General features: G+C 36.5%; 1 protein-coding gene across 1 annotated transcript in view; it reads left to right on the forward strand.

Annotated features, from left to right (window-relative positions):
- The window catches only part of IL6ST (interleukin 6 signal transducer), a 36,378-nt gene extending 17,860 nt beyond the window's left edge, over positions 1 to 18,518 (forward strand). Inside the window, exons 6-16 of the mRNA XM_008056462.2 lie at positions 236 to 390; positions 2,215 to 2,374; positions 5,182 to 5,264; positions 5,924 to 6,134; positions 6,836 to 7,018; positions 9,920 to 10,021; positions 10,184 to 10,330; positions 10,648 to 10,788; positions 13,849 to 13,945; positions 16,651 to 16,732; positions 17,574 to 18,518. Coding sequence (XP_008054653.1) covers positions 236 to 390; positions 2,215 to 2,374; positions 5,182 to 5,264; positions 5,924 to 6,134; positions 6,836 to 7,018; positions 9,920 to 10,021; positions 10,184 to 10,330; positions 10,648 to 10,788; positions 13,849 to 13,945; positions 16,651 to 16,732; positions 17,574 to 18,308 — 2,096 coding nt within the window. The 3' untranslated portion in view covers positions 18,309 to 18,518. The remainder of the gene's footprint in view (positions 1 to 235; positions 391 to 2,214; positions 2,375 to 5,181; positions 5,265 to 5,923; positions 6,135 to 6,835; positions 7,019 to 9,919; positions 10,022 to 10,183; positions 10,331 to 10,647; positions 10,789 to 13,848; positions 13,946 to 16,650; positions 16,733 to 17,573) is intronic.
- Positions 18,519 to 20,820: the final 2,302 nt, after the last annotated feature.

The raw sequence follows: 20,820 nt of genomic DNA on the forward strand, positions 1-20,820 counted from the left end.
GCCACTGCACTCCAGTCTGGGCAACCGAGTGAGACTCCAACTCAAAAAAAAAGAAAAAGAAATATTTCCTTTCCATTATACGGTACAGCATGGCATCATTTTCAGAGAAATTAGCTCATTTGATAAGAATAAATGAATATTGTAAAATAAAGGAAAATAAAAAATATTTTTAAGTTTGTATATGAAGTTGTAAAAGTAAAACATAATAAATGCTAGGATTTATTTTATTCTTCAGTGAAGCCCAATCCACCACATAATTTATCATTGAGCAACTCAGAGGAACTGTCCAGTATCTTAAAATTGACGTGGATCAACCCAGGTGTTATAAGTGATATGAGTCTGAAATATGACATTCAATATAGGACCAAAGATGCCTCAACTTGGAGCCAGGTAAACAAAGTTACTGCTTATCCAAATGTCTCTCTTGCAACCCTCTAATCTAAAAGTGTCAATAATTTTCTAAATGTCTTAAGTTTCTAAATGTGAGATATTTTGCTTGATACCTCTTCTAAATCTTTATTTTAAGGAAGGGCAATCAGGAAGATATGCAGATAGAAAATATAGCCTTGTTGTATACAGTAACCATTAATTGAAACATGGAAGAGATGCAGAGTGATAGAAAATGGCACTTTTTGTGGGTGGTGAAAAGAATACAAGTAATAAGAAGCAAATTAAGTAGAGGAGCAAAAATAAAGAGATCATAAGGATAAAGGTAGGGGTTGGTGTACTACAGTCCATAGGCCAAAATCAGCCTGCCACCTGTTTTTGTAAGTAAAGTTTTATTGGAACACAGCCATTCATTTGTTTACATATTGTTTCTATTTTCCTTCTACAATGGAAGAGTTAAGTAGCTGCAACAGAGATTGTCTGGCCCACAGGTCTAAAATATTAGTCGATATTTTATCTAGTTCTTTGTAGAAAGTTTGTCAACCTTCAAGGTAGAGAAAGGGATTGGCAGGGAACTTGTAAGACTAAATAGGAAAAGGATGCTGTACCCAAAGATAATTCTGTCAGTAAAGAAATACTTGGAATTTTTAAAAGGCTGTCATCATAGTATCGAGCTACATGTACTGTTCTTTGTTTTGAATCCATTTATCACTAACAATATGCTTTTGTTTTTGTTGCTTTGGCCACAATAATGAGCTTATAAGGGAATTGAGCCTTACTACTTCTCGCCTCATCCCACTTATCTAAAGAACTCAGAAAACAATATTAGATGAATGCTTCATGTTGTACAGAGAAGATACATACCTGAAGTTCTTCAAAATACGATGTTACATGTCATAGGTTTCGGTGGTACAAAAAAGACTGACATCTATTTTTATTTTGTATTCAGTATTTAATTCTCAGAGTGGTAGGAAAAACCAGAGTCATTTATCTGTATTTACTCACTTCTTTTTTTTTTTTTTTTAAAGCCAAGTTTATCTACTTGCTTTTGTTTCTCTTGACTGGGGCTGGATATCTTCCATTTGCCTGTCCAGATCTATGCTCTACTCTTCTCCATCCTCTCGTTGTTGTAGCATTCTGACCTATATGGATTTCATCTGCGGGTTCCCACTCTGTGTAGCTTGCTAGTGAGTTTGGTCAATAGGAGAGGGCAGGTAACCCCTTGGGCCCCTACTGCTCCAGGAGCTTTTCTGTCCTCTCAGTAAATCCTACTTTCTTAAAAAAAAAGGAAGAAGGAGAGGACAGGGCAACAGGAGAAAAGCCAGATAAAAGAGAAGTGAGATTGGCTTGTTGTTTGTTCATTCTCCTTGCTGCCTTCCTGGAGCTGGCTCTGTCTCTCAACCTAAGGTCACTGCTCCTGTCAAAGCAGCTTTCTCTATCCCTCTTCTTTCAGGTTCTGGTACCTCTCCTCATTTCTTTGGGCCTAGGGGTACTAGTACTATCTGAGAATTTCCTACACTTTTCCCATAGTTCCTATACTGAGACCTTCTTGAATTAATTCAAAGTAGGGTGTGCTGTTTCATGTCTTGTTGCAGGCACCATGGAAGAAATAAATAAAATGAAAAGAAAGGAAGGACAATAGATGCTTCCATACTCCTCAAACCTAGTAACTTTACTAGTTTGGACTGCTTTTTGACCTGTATTTATTCCTCTTCAGTGGTTGAGCTTGATATTAGTCTTGCTTCATTAAATTTGGTTTTTAAAATTCTAACAACTTAGAAGACCTTATTTATTGTTTCGTTGTTGGTCAATTTGCTTTTTGTTTAGATTCCTCCTGAAGATACAGCATTCACCCGATCTTCATTCACTGTCCAGGACCTTAAGCCTTTTACAGAATATGTGTTTAGGATTCGCTGTGTGAAGGAAGATGGTAAGGGCTTCTGGAGTGACTGGAGTGAAGAAGTACATGGGATCACATATGAAGATAGTAAGTAAATAAGTATATGAAGAAAAAAAGCTGTTGGAATTCTGGCTGTGAATTGTGTCTAGTTTTAAAAATATAGACCTCAGCCGGGCTCGGTGGCTCAGCCTGTCATCCCGCGCCTTTGGGAGGCTGAGGTGAGTGGATTGCCTGAGCCCGCAGGTTCGAGACCCGCCTGGGCAGCGAGACCTCATCTCTACAACAAATCAAAAAATCAGCTGGGCGTGGTAGCGCGCGCCTGTAATTCCGGCTACTCGGAAGGCTGAGGCGGAAGGATCACCGGAGCCCAGTGGGTAGAGGCTGCGGTGGCCGGGAGCGGCCACTGCACTCCAGTCTGGGCGACAGAGTGAGACTCCAACTCAAAAAAAAAAAAAAAAAAAAAATATATATATATATATAGACCTCATTTCTTCTTATTTTGTGATCATTTTATTCAAACTATAGTATTTTACACATTCATTTTCAAGGATATCAAGATAAACTTAATAAAACTTAATAGGCATTATTTTGATAGTATAAATATATTTGCTACCTAATTAAATGTATCATGGATTGGTATCTTAGATGCCATCAGAAAACCATTGACTTAACTGTTGATAAGCCCAGAACATTTTATTCAAGGAGAGTGGTCCAGAGTGACCCCTAACTGTAGAATCATTTCCTGAATCATTAAAATCACAGTATTCACTGTCAAAAATATATTTGAATTATACCTTTTATTCATTTTTTCCTACCAGCACTTGGCAAGCCACTGGAAAAAAGATTAACCCTGGAATTTTGGTTGATTGGTTTATTTTTATTTTTATTTTTTCTCCCACAGAGTATATCATGCATGTAGTATAGACCACAAACGGGTGTACAGTCTGAAGTAAGATTCTCTCTCCAAAGAAACTACTAATTTCTTGTGTAGCTATCAAGAAGTAATCCTGTGTCATATGGATTTTTCTTTTTGAACATTTTCCTATCTCACCATTTAAGTTTCAGTGGCACTAGCAATGGCTTAAAAACTTCCCCTACCACCTGTGTCCCTTTACTTTCAGCACTGCTAGAGACCTAGGTCATGTGCATCGAGAATGTTACGGGCAGAAACGTAGCCATCTCCCCTAAAATTTTCTCTTTCACTCGTAAATGCCGTGGAAGATGGCAGTACTGCTAATGCTGGTTTGAGAGTCCTCAACTAGGACTTTTGTCTAACCAAGAGGATTCTTAAACCTGGGATTCTTTGGGCCTATGGAGGCATATGGGTCTGTTTGGAGGAGTTCATGAAACACTTTTAAATGTAGGTAAAATATTGAGATTACTGCCTGTGTGCATTTTCTTGAGGTAGAGGTACATAATCTTTGTCAAATCAATGAGCTCCTAAAAGTTGTGAGCCATTGGACTAAACATTTCTTCAACTCAGTGAATGAAGCCTCTGGGTTCTTTTTATGGTAGGAAATAGTTCTGGCAAATAAAGGGTTTTTTTTTTATGATTTCATGTCCTTTATTCTGTTTGGGTACTTGTGTGTTTATCTGTTTGAACTTTCTGTACTGGCAACCCTTTTCCCAGCCTTCCTGGTCTGCCTGTCTCTTCTTTGTTTTGTCATCTGTATTTACCATTTCATGATCAACACATCTCTGCTTGGATTTTATTGAACTCCTTTTGTAGTATATTGAATGCCATATCTTGTGGTTATATTTATAAGATTTTTGAAAAATCAGCTAAAGTCAGGGTGAAAACTCACTATACTACATATAATAGCTATTATAAATTTTTTTTAATTTTAAATTTTTTTAAAAATTTTTTAAATTTAAATTGATACTACAGGGATTTTTAAAACCTAATTACTACTTATGTTTTGACTGAGCGTGGTAAATACTTGTAATCCCAGTGTTTTGAGAGGCTGAGATGGGAGGATCACTTAAGCTCAGGAGTTTGAGGCTGCAGTGATCTATGATCATACCACTGCACTCCAGTCTGGATGATCCTGTCTCTTTAAAAACAAAGCAAAACAAAATAAAAACAGAAAAACAAACTATGTTTTATAAAGTGCTTTTTCACATGGTTGGTGATGATTACAATTCTGTGAATTTGTTTTTATTATATCCTGTCACTCTGAATCATCCCTACATAAATAAATTTATTTTGTTTTATATTCCTATGGGTATTTGTTAAGCATGTACTTAAATATGATTTTTCAGTTTGATTTTTAGCAATATGTAGCATCAACTAATATTTACTAATCTTTTTATTTTAATAAGTTTGTCTTTAAAAAAATCAATAGCTAACCGACTTTTTAAAGATTTTTATAACTCTAATCACAAGATATGGTATTTAATAGAATAATAGTTGAATATGTCCAAGGAGTGATTTATTGATCATAAAGAGGTAATTACCGATAACGAAATGGAGAAGATTGAGAGAGGCTGGGATACAGGCAACCGGTACAGAAACCAGAGAGACTGGGATAAAGGCAACCAGTACAGAAGGTTTCAACAGATAAACACACATGAGTACAGTGCAGCACCCAAACAGTGAAGAGCATGAAGTTATAAGAAATAGAATAAGAAATAGTGACACCTTGTTGGTTATTGTTTAGGTTACATTAGTACCTTTTACAGTTAAAGAGTTCCAATATAATCTAAATCATCCAGATTAAAGGAAGAGACAGGTGTCTCGTGTTGGGATGGGAAAATGCTGGTATAAAGCAGTAGAGACACCAGTTGAAGGGCAACAATATCGAGAACAAACTAAGAGAATAATATGCAGGATTTTTTTTTTACTATTGAAATAAAAACTTTTTTATTTTAAGAAATGTATGTCTTTTCTTTAGGACCTTCTAAAGCACCAAGTTTCTGGTATACAATAGATCCATCCCAGACTCATGGCTATAGATCTGTACAACTCGTATGGAAGGTAAAAATTACATGTTTATATATTTTTGTCTCTTATAAATACATTTCATATGGTATCATGAGTAGAGATTTCTTAACAGTTAAATTTTATTTATCTTAATGTTAGCAAAGTATTTGATTAATTTTAATAAATAAAAACACAAATCTAAAAGCTTTACATATACTATATAGAAGACAAGTTGTTATACAGATAACACATCTTAGATATTTAAGCACAATTCTGTGAAAGTATAACTTCTGTAAGAAGAGGGACTCTGTCTTCTACTTTATGGAATTTGCCAGAATGTCTCAGAAAACTAATAAAGGTTTAGGATAATTAAAGTATGCTGATAAATGTGCATAAGATCATGACAAAGGTAAAGAGAAAAATAACCATGAAATAAATAATTTAGGCCCACATAGCTACAGTGCAGAATTTTATACAGAACTAAAAGCTAATAGAATGATGCTGCTTCCCCTCTTTTAAAGTCATGCTTTACTCTTCATTCAGTATGTAGTGATTTTACTGTATAGCTGAATTTAAAATGAGATTGCCAGTCTTTTCCAATTAAATATTTAGAGATTTGACAAGATGACAGAAATTTATGAACATGAAGAAAAACTGACTACTTTATTTAGGATTTGTGAAATAGATTTTTAAAATAAACTATTTTATTACAGACATTGCCTCCTTTTGAAGCCAATGGAAAAATCTTGGATTATGAAGTAACTCTCACAAGATGGAAATCACGTTTACAAAATTACACAGTTAATGACACAAAACTGACAGTAAATCTCACAAATGATCGTTATGTAGCATCCCTAACAGCAAGAAATCTGGTTGGCAAATCAGACGCATCGGTTTTAACAATCCCTGCCAGTGATTTTAAAGGTTTGTGTCTGAGATGGAACCTGGCTCATTGTTGGAAAAAAGATGGTTAGGTCTGGACAGGGCTCCCATTAAAAAAATACAAATCTCTAAGACTGTCTTCTCAGTAACAGGGATGGTCATATTTTTAGAAATCAGCAAGCAAATAATCTCAGTATCAGAGATGATCATTTTTTAGAAATCAGCAGGCAGATTTCATCAGGATGCATGAAAAATTTCCATTACTATATTGCTCACTGAAACCTTGCAGTGAGCTACTTCATTCATGTAAGTATATTGAGTACTTTTTTTTTTTTTTTTTTGAAAGCAGGATTTATTGAGAGGACAGAATAGTTACCACCATGAGAGGAGACCCTAGGGGGTTGCCTATTTATCTTATTTTTTAAAATACTATTTCAAGTCTTTTAGAAATTTATGTGCACATGACTTAAATATGTTGTTTATCTGTAGCTTTCAAAGACGAAAAATTGCGATTACAAACATATATACAAAACGTGAAGTTTAGGAAAAGCAAAATTTAAATTTAAAATTGACTTTTCTTTGTAGGTAATATATAACAAGTGCTTTTATGAAGCAAATGCATGTTAATAGACACTACAAAAATTGATAAGTCATATGTTTTGGAAATGACTGTAAAATGTGAACATTTTTCAATTTTTTTGAATGTTTGTTTATTACATCAGTATTCAAACTTTGTTTTAAAGCTACTCATCCTGTAATGGATCTTAAAGCATTCCCCAAAGATAACATGCTTTGGGTAGAATGGACTACTCCAAGTGAACCTGTAAACAAATACATACTTGAGTGGTGTGTGTTATCGGATAAATCACCCTGTATCCCAGACTGGCAGCAAGAAGATGGCATTGTGCATCTCACCTATTTAAGAGGTATACCTGGCTAGAAACATTTAAGGTGATAGTTCTTTTTCTAACTCTTTACAGATGCTTCTTTTGCATTCTTTCTGGTTTGTAGGTTTTATGGTTCATTGAAAGGATTTCCAATTTATCAATGCCCCGTTCATTACTAGATGTGTAACTCTCAAAAAGTCACACTTAACCTCTCTGAAGTACAGAGTTGCTTAATGGACAGAGTGAGGTTAATACCATCTTCTTCATAAACTCTAATATTTTATCATCAAAGAAGATTCATAAAACTAAATAGAGAAATACAAGAGAGTCCGACCTTTACTACTGACTAGTTGTATATTCTCTGTACCTGATTTCACTTTCTCAGTCCTTCAGATGAGAAAATAGTTTCCTAGAGCATCTGGATGGCTTGTTTGGCTTATTACAGCCATCAAATAGGGGAAGCAGAACCAGAACTCAGGTTTTTTTATGCCTTTCAGCTGGAAGTACTAATGAAGGACAGGAAGTAATAATAATATAGAATTCTAAAGTGGATTGTTCTGTGTGTCGTAGTACTGTTTATTAAGTGACTATAAAGTGATATAGCAACTTTAAAGAGAAAACAAAAGCACTCAGCTTATGTCACTTTAAAAAAAAAAAAAGGATAGTCATTAGAGATTAGCTATAAATAATGATTAATTGGAAAAGCCTTAAGCAGAGAAATATCTGCCATGAAGTTTTTGAGCTTTATTCATAAAAAAATAGGTGGTTTGAACATTAACCTATTTTATATACAATTTGTATAAGCTTGATTGTCTATTTTATCAGTCTTGTCAAATTAAAAACATGGTGGAGCTAGGGAAGAAACAAATTAAAAATAACTAGACCATGAAACTTTAAAGAAAAAAACATAGCATAAGCTCTGGAGACATTAAGGTTGGGCAGGTAGCCCCATGTAGCTCAGTAACCCTAAAAACATCACTATTACAGTAAAATATAAAAGTTGCTCATTTCTTGATAATATTCAAACCCCAAGAAAAGGTAAAATCACTGTTTAAGAAGACAAAGGAGTGGCCAGGTGTGGTGACTCAAGCCTATAATCGCAGCACTTTGGAAGGCCCAGGTGAGAGGATTGCCTGAGCCCACAGGTTCGAGAATAGCCTAGGCAATTTGACAAGACCTTATCTCTACAATAAATCAAATTAGCTGAGTGTGTTGGTGGATGCCTGTGGTTCCAGCTACTTGGAAGGCTGAAGTGGAAGGATTGCCTGAGCCCAGCAGGTGGACGCTGGGGTGACTGTGAGCGTGTGACTGCGCTCCAGCCTGGGCAATGGAATGAGGCTTCAACTCAAAAAAAAAAAAAAGACAAAGGAGCATACAACTTCATGAGTAATAGTTAAGGAATTTAAGTTGTTGTTGAAGGTCTAAACTTCAGTAAAACATACATTTTCTGATATACACAGATAATATGCTGTATAGAAAAGAAAAACATTACTGGTACATGCTAAAAAGATAGATTGCTTTGATAATTTGGAAGAATTATAAATAAAGGAAATTTGTTTTTTTGTTTTTGGGGGTTTTTTGAGTTGTTGTTTCACTCTGTCGTCCAGACTGGAGTGCAGTGGCACGCTCATGGCCACCAACGGCAGCCTCGACCTGTTGGGCTCAGGAGATCCTTCTGCCTCAGCCTTCCAAGTAGCCAGAACTACGGGCATGCACCAACATGCCTGGCTTATTTTTTTATTTATTGTAGAGATGAGGTCTCACCAAGTTGCCCTGGCTGGTCTTGAACCCATGGGTTCAGATAGTCCTGTCACTCAACCTCCCAAAGTGCTGGGATTATAGGCGTGAGCCACCGCACCTGGCCTAAAGGAAATATTTAAGACTTTTTTTCTTTTAAAATTGTGGGGCAACTGGGCATGGTGACTCACACCTGTAATCCTAGGACTTTGGGAGGCAGAGGCGAGAGGATTGCCTGAGCCCAGGGGTTCAAGACCAGCCTGGGCAACTTGGCAAGACTTTGTCTCTACAATAAATCAAAAATTAGCCAGGTGTGGTGGCACATGCCTGTGGTTCTGTGGTTCCAGCTACTGGAAAGGCTGAGGTGGAAGGATCTCCTGAGCCCAGCAGCTCGAGGCTGCGGTGGCCATGAGCATGCCACTGCACTCCAGCCTGGGCAACAGAGTGAGACTCCTGCTTAAAAAAAAAAAAGTGGGGAAAATAGCACTAATTCTTGTTTTCCAACTCATCCAACAAACTAGGGCCATGAGCACTTTCCCCTAGGCCTTATTTATTAGTTGAGGCATCTTGCTCATTAGGCAGCTCTCAGAGAATTGTTACAATGTATAAAAACTGTCATAGTCTAAATAAGACCCAGAGTAATTTGAGATCATTGTTTTATAAATCCTAAATATAAATACGATCATTACTTTTTTCTTTGTTTTTTTTTGAGTTGGGAGTCTCACTCTGTTGCCCAGGCTGGAGTGCAATGGCACACTCATGGCCACCGCATCCTCGATCTGCTGGGCTAAGGTGATCTTTCCACCTCAACCTTCCAAGTAGCTGGAAGTACAGGCATGTGCCACCACCCCTAGCTAATTTTTTTGATTTACTGTAGAGATGAGGTCTTGCCAAGTTGCCCAGGCTGGTCTCGAATCTCTGAGCTCAGGCAATCCTCCCGCCTCCACCATCCAAAGTGCTGGGATTAAGGCGTGAGCCACTGCGCCCAGCCCAAGCATTACTTTTATTAGCAGCATACTTTTTATTCACTGTATTGGTAATACTTTTATAGTTTTACTCTATTAAGATTGAATCCAATACACAAAAAGCCAGTGCTTAACTTAAAAGCTGCAGTTTTAAAAGAAAAGTGGCCATGAAATAATGGAATTAATGTGACTTTTTCATTATGGGGAAAAAAGACTTAATCTGCTATTCTTCTTGTAGGGAACCTAGTGGAGAGCAAATGCTATTTGATAACAGTTACTCCAGTCTATGCTGATGGACCAGGAAGCCCTGAATCTATAAGGGCATACCTTAAACAGGCTCGTAAGTCCAAACTCATTTTCTTTGAAAAAAATATTGTTTGGTATTAGTGAAAGCATTTTATTACCTTTAGATAAGGGTATGGCCCATTATGTCAAATAATTTAAGGAAATTTTACTAAATTCTAGTGATTTTCAATTAGCAAATACATTTATTCTGTTACAGCACCTTCCAGAGGACCTACTGTTCGGACAAAAAAAGTAGGGAAAAATGAAGTTGTCTTAGAGTGGGATCAACTTCCTGTTGATGTTCAGAATGGATTTATCAGAAACTATACTATATTTTATAGAACCATCGTTGGAAATGAAACTGGTAATAAAACCATATTAGATATTAAGAATGAAAATTTTTCCCCTTAAGCTTTTAAATACTAAGTCTCATCTTGTTAAGATATGTATCTTATTACTATAGTATACTAGCCTCAGGAGATGCTTGAGAATATGCCTTATAGTTGCTTTCATGGCTTAATAAAATATTGTGTTGTGCTTATAGAAGAACATTATGTCAGACTTAAAAAAGTTGTTTTCTGGCAAAAATATTTTTATTCCTTTCTGATACTTTCACAATATAGGCCAAATGAAGCAAAAACATTGAATAGATTAATAAAACACAGTTTTTATTTCTTCCAGCTGTGAATGTGGACTCTTCCCACACAGAATATACACTGTCCTCTTTAACTAGTGACACATTGTACATGGTAAGAATGGCAGCATACACAGATGAAGGTGGAAAAGATGGTCCAGAATTTACTTTTACTACACCAAAGTTTGGTAAGAAATAATGAAGTTTGATCTTCTCTTTTTTCAAACCTAATCAGATTAGCAAATGGACTTAATTTATATGCTAAAATTGTGTTAAGCGTGTCTTTGGATTAATAGAAATGAAATATTCATAAATTATCTATTTATCTGGTTTTGGTTGTTTTTTCTTTAAACTATGGAACATTATTTCTCACTTTTTTAGTATTTTATTAACTGCTTCTGACTGAATTCAGTTATACCCTAAGTGGTTTTTTAATACTCTAAATTTTATCTTTCCAAGTGGGTTCAGTTTTTTCACTGTCTTGGTTGTGGTATCTTTCTTTTTCTATTCTTTTTATTCTTTTGTATTCTTTGTATAGACAGATACTTGAAAGACTAGTCCACCCTTACAGTCCTCACTTTCATATCTCCCGTTTATTCTTTAACCTGCTGAAATCAGGCTTCCAATTACTCTGCGGACACCTCTTTAGTATTACTCATAGAAGATCTCTTAGTCATTGTCTCCACTGCATGTTTTTTTTTTTTTTAGTCAAGGTCTCACTCTGTAGCCTAGGCTGAAGTACAGTGGCATGATCATGGCTCACCACAGCCTCAAACTCCTGGGCTCAAACGATCCTCCTGCCTCAGCCTCCCGAGCACCTGGGGCCACCAGCACATGCCACCACACCCAGCTAATTTTTTTATTTTTTCGTAGAGACAAAGTCTCACTGTGTTGTGTAGGCTGGTCTCAGACTCCTGGGCTCAAGCAGTCCTCCCATCTTGACCTCCCAAAGTGCTGGGATTACAGGCTTAAGCCACTGCATCCAGCCTGCATGTAATTTTGCCAAAAATTAAATCATGCTTATTACTATTCCTTTATGGCATGCTTTTTTTTAGAATTACCGGTCTATTGTTTCATGGACCCATTATGACTTCTTCATGTGGTATGGGTCTTGCCACCAAGGACTTTACAGCTTGTTAGACAGTAAATAGAGTAGGAATTTAAAGATACCGGTAAGGGATAGTTTCACCTTCAAAGAAGACTTTGTAGAGGAGACAGTCCTTGAATTAGGATGTGGACAAATAGGAAGAAGGCAGCATTGAGACAGTTTCATGAACAAAGGCCCAGACATGAAAACATAAAATCAGATCCTTAGCATTTAAGAGTTAATATTTGCCAACCCATAGTTTATTCCCAAACATTGATTTGATTTCTTGATTTCTGCTGGGCTTCATAGATAGTAGAGTTACAAAGGGATAAGTGTGATAGAAAGGTAAAACTAAGTGAGTAGTATATACTATAATAATACTTTCATACATTTTTTCCTGTGAAAACTAAAAGGGACCTGGAGGAGTTAACTGGAAACAACCAGCAAGTTAAGTCATTCAAAAACATCTCCAATATTAGTTATACCAATCAGTCATTCATTCAACTACTGAGTCCTCTTTTATTTATTTTTATTTTTGATTATTATTATTTTTTGAGTTGGAGTCTCACTCTGTTGCCCAAGCTGGAGTGCTGTGGCACACTCATGACCACTTCAGCGTCGACCTGCTGGGCTCTGGGTATCCTTCCACCTCAGCCTTCCAAGAAGTCAGAACTACAGGCACGTGCTACCACGCCCAGCTAATTTTTGATTTATTGTAGAGACAGGTCTCGCCAAGTTGCCCCGGGTGATCTTGACCCACGGGCTCAGGCAATCCACTTGCCTCCGCCTCCCAAAGTCCTAGGATTACAGGCTGAGCCACCAAACCCATCCACTAAGTCCTCTTTTAAATGCAGGTGGGGATTTATGTTGATAGACAGGAATCTTGGGCTTGTTTGCTTTTCAGATGATTTATTTCTACTTGTGCCTCTCCTTGTACCTTTTGAGCATCTCCTAAAATTCTCAACCCTATATCAGATATGCCATCTTTTTGAAAATGGTAAATAACTCTGAAAAATCCTGAGAGTTGCATTTTTATTCCTTATGGAAAGTAAACTTGTAGTTCAATTAGGATTGTTTTATAGCTTTTCCATTTTTACCCAGTATTCATAATTGTTCTGATATAATTTCTCCATTATGCAATGATGAATGTTAGAATTTAAAGAGAAACTTTTGCTAAGCTTCTGCTGAATGCAGATCATAAATGTAATAAACGATTATGTTTGAAAACTCACCAGCCTGGGCAACATAGTGAGACCTCATCTCTACAAAAGATTTAAAAATTTGCTGAGCATAGTGGTGTGTACCTATAGTCCCAGCCACTTGGAGGCTGAGGCTGAAGGATCACCTTAGCCCAGGAGGTCAAGGCTGTGGTTAGCTGTGATCATGCTACTGTACTCCAGCCTGAGTGACAGAATGAGACTCCAAATCAGAAAAAAAAAAAAAACAAAAAAAACAGAAAGAAAGCTCTAACTTACCAAATAGGTTATCTGTTTAGTAAACTGAACTAACCATTTGAATCTCCCAAATGAACATATATTTTATGCTTGCTATGTGACCAGGTTACTGGCCACATAAAATGGCTAGGATATGATTTAGCAAGGAGAGAAGAGAGTATAAAAACACAACACCCAGCCAGGCTTGGTGGCTTAGCCTGTAATCCCGCGCTTTGGGAGGCTGAGGTGAGTGGATTGCCTGAGCCTGTGGGTTCGAGACCCACCTAGGCAACTTGACGAGACCTCATCTCTACAATAAATCAAAAAATTAGCCGGGCATAGTAGTGCGCGCCTGTAGTTCCAGCTACTTAGAAGACTGAGGCAGAAGGATAGCCAGAGCCCAGCAGGTCGAGGCTGCGGTGACCAGGGACGTGCCACTGCACTCCAGTCTGGGCAACAGAGTGAGACTCCAACTCAAAAAAACAAATTAAAAAAAAACACAACACTTTATTAAGTCTGAAAAGACTTTTAAAAAAAGTCACCAAAACGTAATTTTACACCTAACCTTTAACTGTACCCCACAAAACCATAATAAAAAATACTGATTAATAAAAAATTTTTTTTAAAAAGTCACCTTGTCAACAGTATGTCTGGTTGAGAAGTTGTATTCTTTCTTCTTAGCATATATATCAACAATTATTTCCCATCACATCTCTTTCTTTTTTTAGCTCAAGGAGAAATTGAAGCCATAGTTGTGCCTGTTTGCTTAGCATTCCTACTGACAACTCTTCTGGGAGTCTTGTTCTGCTTTAATAAACGAGATCTGTAAGTACCCTTATTCATATTTTTGCATTTCTTCCCAGTTTTATTGAGTTATGATTTACACACAGTAAAATTTATCTACTTTAAGTGTACAGCTTGATGAACTTTTATAACCGTATCAGATGAACAATTGCTACTATAGTCAAGATACAGAATATTTCCGTCACCCTAAAAAGTTTCCTTATTCTGTTTTATAGTCTATCCTCTCCTTCAACACCTGACTGCGGGTAGTCATTGATCTGCTTTCTGTAACTAGTTTTGCCTTTTTCTAGAATTTTATGTGAATAGAAATAATCAGCAGATAGTCTTTTGTTTATAGTGTCTTCCACTTAGCATATTTTTCAGATTCATCTATGTTGTTGCATACACTCATATTTTATTGCTGAACAGTATTCCATGGTATGGATATATCAAAATTTATTAATCTGTCTTACCATATTGCCCAGACTGGTCTCAAACTCCTGCACTCAGGCAGTCCTCTCACCTTGGCCTCCCAAAGTGCTGGGATTATAGGCATGAGCCACCATGCCCAGCCCAGAACTATTTTTGCTAGCCTCTCTGCTTTTTCACGTAAATTTTAATATCAGCTTGTCAGTTTCCTTTTTAAAAAATTCCTGTTATAATTTTGATTGGGTTACTATTGAATTTACTGGTCAGTTTGGGAGAACTGCACCTTAAAACCATTAAGTCTTTGAATCCATGAATCTGGTTTATATGTTTACTTATCTAAGTTTTATTTTATTTCCTTTTGCATTGTTTTATAGTTTTACAGGCCTTGCACATCTTTTGTTAAATGTATTCCTAAGTATTATTTTATGTTGTTATAAATGAAGTTTTTAAAAAATATATATTTTCTTTTTGAAAGTTATTTTTTATTTTATTTATTTTTTGAGTTGAGGGGTCTTACTCTGGTGCCTCTTTATAGTGGCATGCTCGCAGTTCACTGCAGTCTCGCCCTCTTGGGCTCAAGTGATCCTTCCACCTCAGCCTCCTGAGTAGTTGAGACCAGAGGTGTGCGCCACCACACCCAGGTAATTTTTTTTATTTTTGCAGAGACATGGTCTTGCTGTGTTGCCTAGACCAGTCTCAAACTCCTGCGTTCTTGCAGTCCTCCTGTGTCTGCCTCCTGAAGTGCAGGGATTACAAGCTTGAGCCACCACACCTGGCTAACAATCTATTTTCTCATTGTTGTTAGTATATAAAAATACAGTTGATTTTTTTTTTATGTGTGTATATATTGATCTTGTATCCTGGGAACTTGATAAATTAATTTGTTAGTAGCTTTTGGAGTCCTTAGAATTTTCTGCATGCACAGTTATTCTGCATGCAAGTAATTATAGTTATTTTAATCTTCATGCTTTTAGTTCTTTTTCTTGTCTTAATGCACTGGCTAGGACCTCTGGTAAAATGTTGACTAAAAGTGATAAGAGCGGACAACTTTGCATTGTTACTGATTTTAGGGGAGAAAGCATTTAGCCTTTCACCGTTACATGCGATGTTACCTATAGGTTGAAGAAGTTTTAGTTTTTTTCCTTTGCGACTTCTTCCAGCAGGAGGAAGTTCTTGTTTCTGTTTTGCTGGCAGTTTTTCTCATGATTGAGTAAATTTTGTCAGATCCTTTTTCTGAATCTATTGAAACGATATCATGTCTTTTCTCCTTCCTTCCATGAACCTGGGGAATTTTACTGATTGATTTTTCATATACCATTCTTGCATTCTTTGGATTTTGCTGTGTTGATTTATTTTTATTTTTTTATTTTTTATTTTTTATTTTTTTTGAGTTGGAGTCTCACTTTGTTGCCCTGGAGTGCAGTGGCATGCTCACAGTCCCTGCATCCTTGACCTGCTGGGCTCAGGTGATCCTTCTGCCTCAGCCTTCCAAGTAGCTGGAAATACAGACATCCACCACTATGCCCAGCTAATTTTTGATTTATTGTAGATATGAGGTCTCGCCAAGTTGCCCCGCCAAGTTACCCAGGCTGGTCTCGAGCCTGTGGGCTCAGGCAATCCTCTCACCTCTACCTCCCAAGGTGCTGGGATTACAGGCGTGAGCCTCTGTGCCCAGCTATGTTCAATTTCTTAATAATTTTTGTGTCAATTCATAAATGAGGTTAGTCTGTCCCTTATTTGGTTCTTTTTTTTTGAGTCATAGCCTCACTCTGTCACCCAGGCTGGAGTGCAGTGCCATGATCAAGGCTCTCCACAGTCTCATACTTCTGGGCTTAAGCAATCTTCCACCTTAGCCACCCAGGTAGCTCATGTACCACCACGGCTGGCTAATTTTTTGATTTTTTTTTTTTTTTTTTTTTTTATAGAGACAATGTTGCCTAGGCTGGTCTTGAACTCTTGGGTTCAAGCAATTCTCCCTCCTCAGCCTCCCAGAGTGCTGGGATTACAGGTGTGAGCCACCACACCAGGCCTTATTATAGAATTTTGAGTTTTTAAAAAATTGAATACTGATTATTGACTTTAGTCTTTTTAACAATTCTTCATTATGAATACATTAAGATCTTTATGCATTTTCAACAGTACTTTTCATTACAAGAAAAAAAATTTTTTGTTTGGCTTCAGGATAGAGTTAGGTGTATTTGTTCATTTAGTGAATTGGTTTGGTTCTTAAGACTCTTAAGTGAACATGTTTAGAAATAGGAACTATTCATTATGTATTACATATGGCTCTACATAAATCATGTTTCTTTTCTCTTCAGAATTAAAAAACACATCTGGCCTAATGTTCCAGACCCTTCAAAGAGTCATATTGCCCAGTGGTCACCTCACACTCCTCCAAGGGTAAGATAAAATGTTTCTGAGTTGTTTACAAATGCCTCCTAATATTCCTGTGTATTATAGAGTCAACCCAAAAGGTATTCAGTCTGAATGAAAAAGTAAATAAAAATAAAATAGTATATAAATGAAAATAGTAATCAGAATTTAAAATAATACCTATAGTAACATCTAGTAAATATGATCTATCATTATATTTGTTCTGATATTCCTAGTACTATTCAGTAAATATTGTAAATATCTGGTTGAACTTGCAAACCAAATACTTGGAAGTGCTAAAACTGTGATGGTAACTATTAGAAGACAAGCATTTTGGATTGAATAATAAAACCAAGTGAAGCACTCTACCATTTTAACACTGATGGTTTCTGGGAACCTACACTAAACTCTTTGAACTTTAGATATACCCCAGGGGAAATCATTTGTATTTGTTGTCCTTCAGAAATCTTTGAATTTTATATTAACAGGTTAAAGTATGTTATGTATTTTTGTATTCTACAAAGCCTCGGTCCATTCAAATTTGATTTTCCTTAATGTTTTCTAGTTTTCTATCAGTTAATCCTAGGCTGTCTACTATAGGCATGAAATATTAAACACTATTTGTAGACCATCAATTTATCAAAATGTAACACTGACAAAATAAGACTTCCAGACTCATTTTACAATATGTGTTTTGGGTAGTTAGTGATTTAATGACAATACAGGTTATTTCTGTACCACTGAAAGTTACTGAGATGTTTTAGAGGTATATTAGCAATGTGACTTTAACTAATGTTTTCCATATATATTTGAGATTTTCTAAATGAGCATATGCCATAGGTAATAATCTGTGTTCTCTCTTTCTTAGCACAATTTTAATTCAAAGGATCAAATGTATTCAGATGGCAATTTCACTGATGTAAGTGTTGTGGAAATAGAAGCAAATGACAAAAAGCCTTTTCCAGAAGATTTGAAATCATTGGACCTATTCAAAAAGGAAAAAATTAGTACTGAAGGACACAGCAGTGGTATTGGGGGGTCTTCATGCATGTCATCTTCTAGGCCAAGCATTTCTAGCAGTGATGAGAATGAATCTGCACAAAATACTTCAAGCACTGTCCAGTATTCTACTGTGGTGCACAGTGGCTACAGACACCAGGTTCCATCGGTCCAAGTGTTCTCAAGATCCGAGTCCACTCAGCCCTTGTTGGATTCGGAGGAGCGGCCAGAGGATCTGCAACTCTCAGATAATGTAGACAACAGTGATGGCATTTTGCCCAGGCAGCAATACTTCAAGCAAAACTGCAGTCAACATGAAACCAGTCCAGATATTTCCCATTTTGAAAGGTCAAAGCCAGTTTCAGTCAGTGAGGAAGATTTTGTTAGACTCAAACAACAGCAGATTTCAGATCATATTTCACAGTCCTGTGGGTCTGGACAAATGACAGTGTTTCAGGAAGTTTCTGCAGCAGATGCTTTTGGTCCAGGTCCTGAGGGACAAATGGAAAGGTTCGAACCAGTGGGGATGGAAGCAACTGATGAAGGAATGCCTAAAAGTTACTTACCACAGACTGTGAGACAAGGTGGCTACATGCCTCAGTGAAAGACCAGCAGTTCCTGTAATAGCGTCAGCAGTACCTGCAAAGTAAAGCTAGACTATTGTATCTGTGAATTCAGATAAAAAATAATCTTCACTCTGAAGATGATTACTTGCCCATTAGGATAAAAATGTACCGGACTCTGACATGGGCTTTTTCCATTCCAGAATATCTGGGATTCTGCATTAAGCACTACATGAACTGACTTTATCCTCCGAATAGCTGAATGACTTTGTGCTGTTTCAGGATGTTTGCACTGAAGAAAAATAGAAAGCTTGTCTTAAATTTATAAAGTTAAAGTTTTTGTTTTGTTACACAGAAAACGAAGAGTATTTAAATAATAAGCAGTGGCATACTTAGCACAGCTAACCCAATTTCGGTGAGAATAGTCATCAAATAAAGTGATTTAGGGATAGTTAATATAAAAATCAGAGAAGCATGGTCTAAACCATCTACTTAGCTGACAAAGTAATTTAAAAAGAGGTCCGTAGGCTATAACTATACGAGCCCAGCTTTTGTAGTCTGACAAAAAAATGAGAGGGACCTCTTTTATATCAACGTACAATATATTTCTTAGTTCCGCCTTCCATTGGTTATGATGCTACCAGTTGTTATTGGAAAAAAAAAATTTGGAGCTTAGCAGATTAAAAATACTAAATTTTTATTTATATAATCAGTAATTTCACTAGTTTTTTAAAAATTGCTTATTATTGATAACTTCTTTCAATCTGTTTCACAAACTCAGTGGAGTGCCATAATAGGAGCTAGGAATGCCCCAAACTATCTCAAGCATTTTAAAACTTGTTTGCCATTTATAAAGGCTTAAATTGTTAACATTTTTCTGTACACATGTTAAAGCATCATTGACCCTTGTTAAAACTGAGAATTTGGTTGACAAAGCCCTTTATACAGTATATGTCTTCAGCTTAAAATATGTTTTGAGTACACTTTGTTTATGTTTTTAAGAGGGCTAAAATTAAAAAAAATTATTCTAGTAGACTTAGAAGACTTAGGCAATATCCACCAAAACAAAACAGAACCCCCAAAATGTGCATTTAGATCTTAGCAAATATCCTTATCATAGAGACAGGAAAGAGGAACTATTCTGATATCCATGGGTTCTGACGTAGGTTGGGACTTAGTTCTACAACGTGACCTAGGAATGTTTTAAACCTCTTCTTCAGGAGAGAAGTGAGCCAGGCCTCCAAGAATAGTGCTAAAGCTACTATTTCATTTATGCTGCCCCCTGCCCACCACATGTGTCATGGGCACAGGGGCCAGAGAGGGGCTGAGGAAGTGAGAAGAAATTGTCATGCATCATTAGTGATTGACTACTCTTATCAAGTGAGTTCAGAGGAAGCAGGTTTGCTTTTCTGTCTTATTTAAGTTACAGACACCAAGCCGACTTAAAATAGTTTGTGGAAGCTATTGAAGAATTAAAAAGCTAAGAAAACTTGGTATACATTTACAGTTGAATATGATACTACTTTTTACTCTCTCGGAATATTGTTCACATTAGATTTCTGTTTTTTATCCTTCATATTCTTGTATTTATATAATACCTGTCACTTTTTAGAGTTCTTTCACATATATGATCTTTTTGAAACAGGCTAGATGCTTTATTCTGATATGTCTAGTTTCCTACTCTAGGCAAAAATAGATTGGTAGAATGACAATGTATATGAGGAAAATTAGGCACAGAGAGATCAAGTGGGGATAGAGAGAGAATTTACACAGACGAGATAATGGCATCACCACCTTTTAAGTTGGTCGTCGAAGGCTGGGCCAGATCTGGACTGGATTTTTCTTGCTGTCCTTTTCTGTCAGAAAATGTATACCTATTACATGTCCTCCAAAAAAGGAGTCATGTTATTGTAACCATAGATGCAACCTTTCTCATAGCAAATAACAGTGTTGTGAAGAGTATTGTAGAGGGAAGTTTGTCCATTTGGGGACAGTTGTAAAATGTGAACTCATGAGCTTAGAGAATGAGAATGGACACTGAGGCAAATTCGCATGTTGAAACCTGTACAGAACCTGGTACAGTGTGTGAATGCCCCAGTCCCAAGAGCACTTTAGACGTATTAAATGGATATATGGTTACTGTCAAACATTCATTCAGAAAATGAATATATATTTGAGCACTAACATGTAATGGACATCTTTGCCCTAAGGAGAAAAGCAATCATAAAACTTGTTTTAAATACAAAATTACTTTCTTGAGCATGTCTTAGAATAATCCTATGTTTTGAAGCATGTAAATTGTGTTTTAGGTAGGCAGATAAACAAATCTGGTTTATTTCTGTAAAAACTAATAAAGTTAGTGGATTTATCACTCTTTAAATCTCTAGTGTCTAAAAATGTTGTTTAAAGTAATGCCAGTACATCAGAAAATAGACTGTGGACAAAACTAATTCTTTGCTTCTGCAACCTCAGTTGCCCTTTTTAAGATTAAAAAAAAAAATGAGCCAACATATGTTACATGTGTTGCTATTGTAATTTGACTGTTACTGTTTT

The sequence above is a fragment of the Carlito syrichta genome, unplaced genomic scaffold (assembly GCF_000164805.1).
Source record: "Carlito syrichta isolate Samal-C Ts95f unplaced genomic scaffold, Tarsius_syrichta-2.0.1 Scaffold302369, whole genome shotgun sequence".
NCBI classification, from domain to species: Eukaryota; Metazoa; Chordata; class Mammalia; order Primates; family Tarsiidae; genus Carlito; species Carlito syrichta.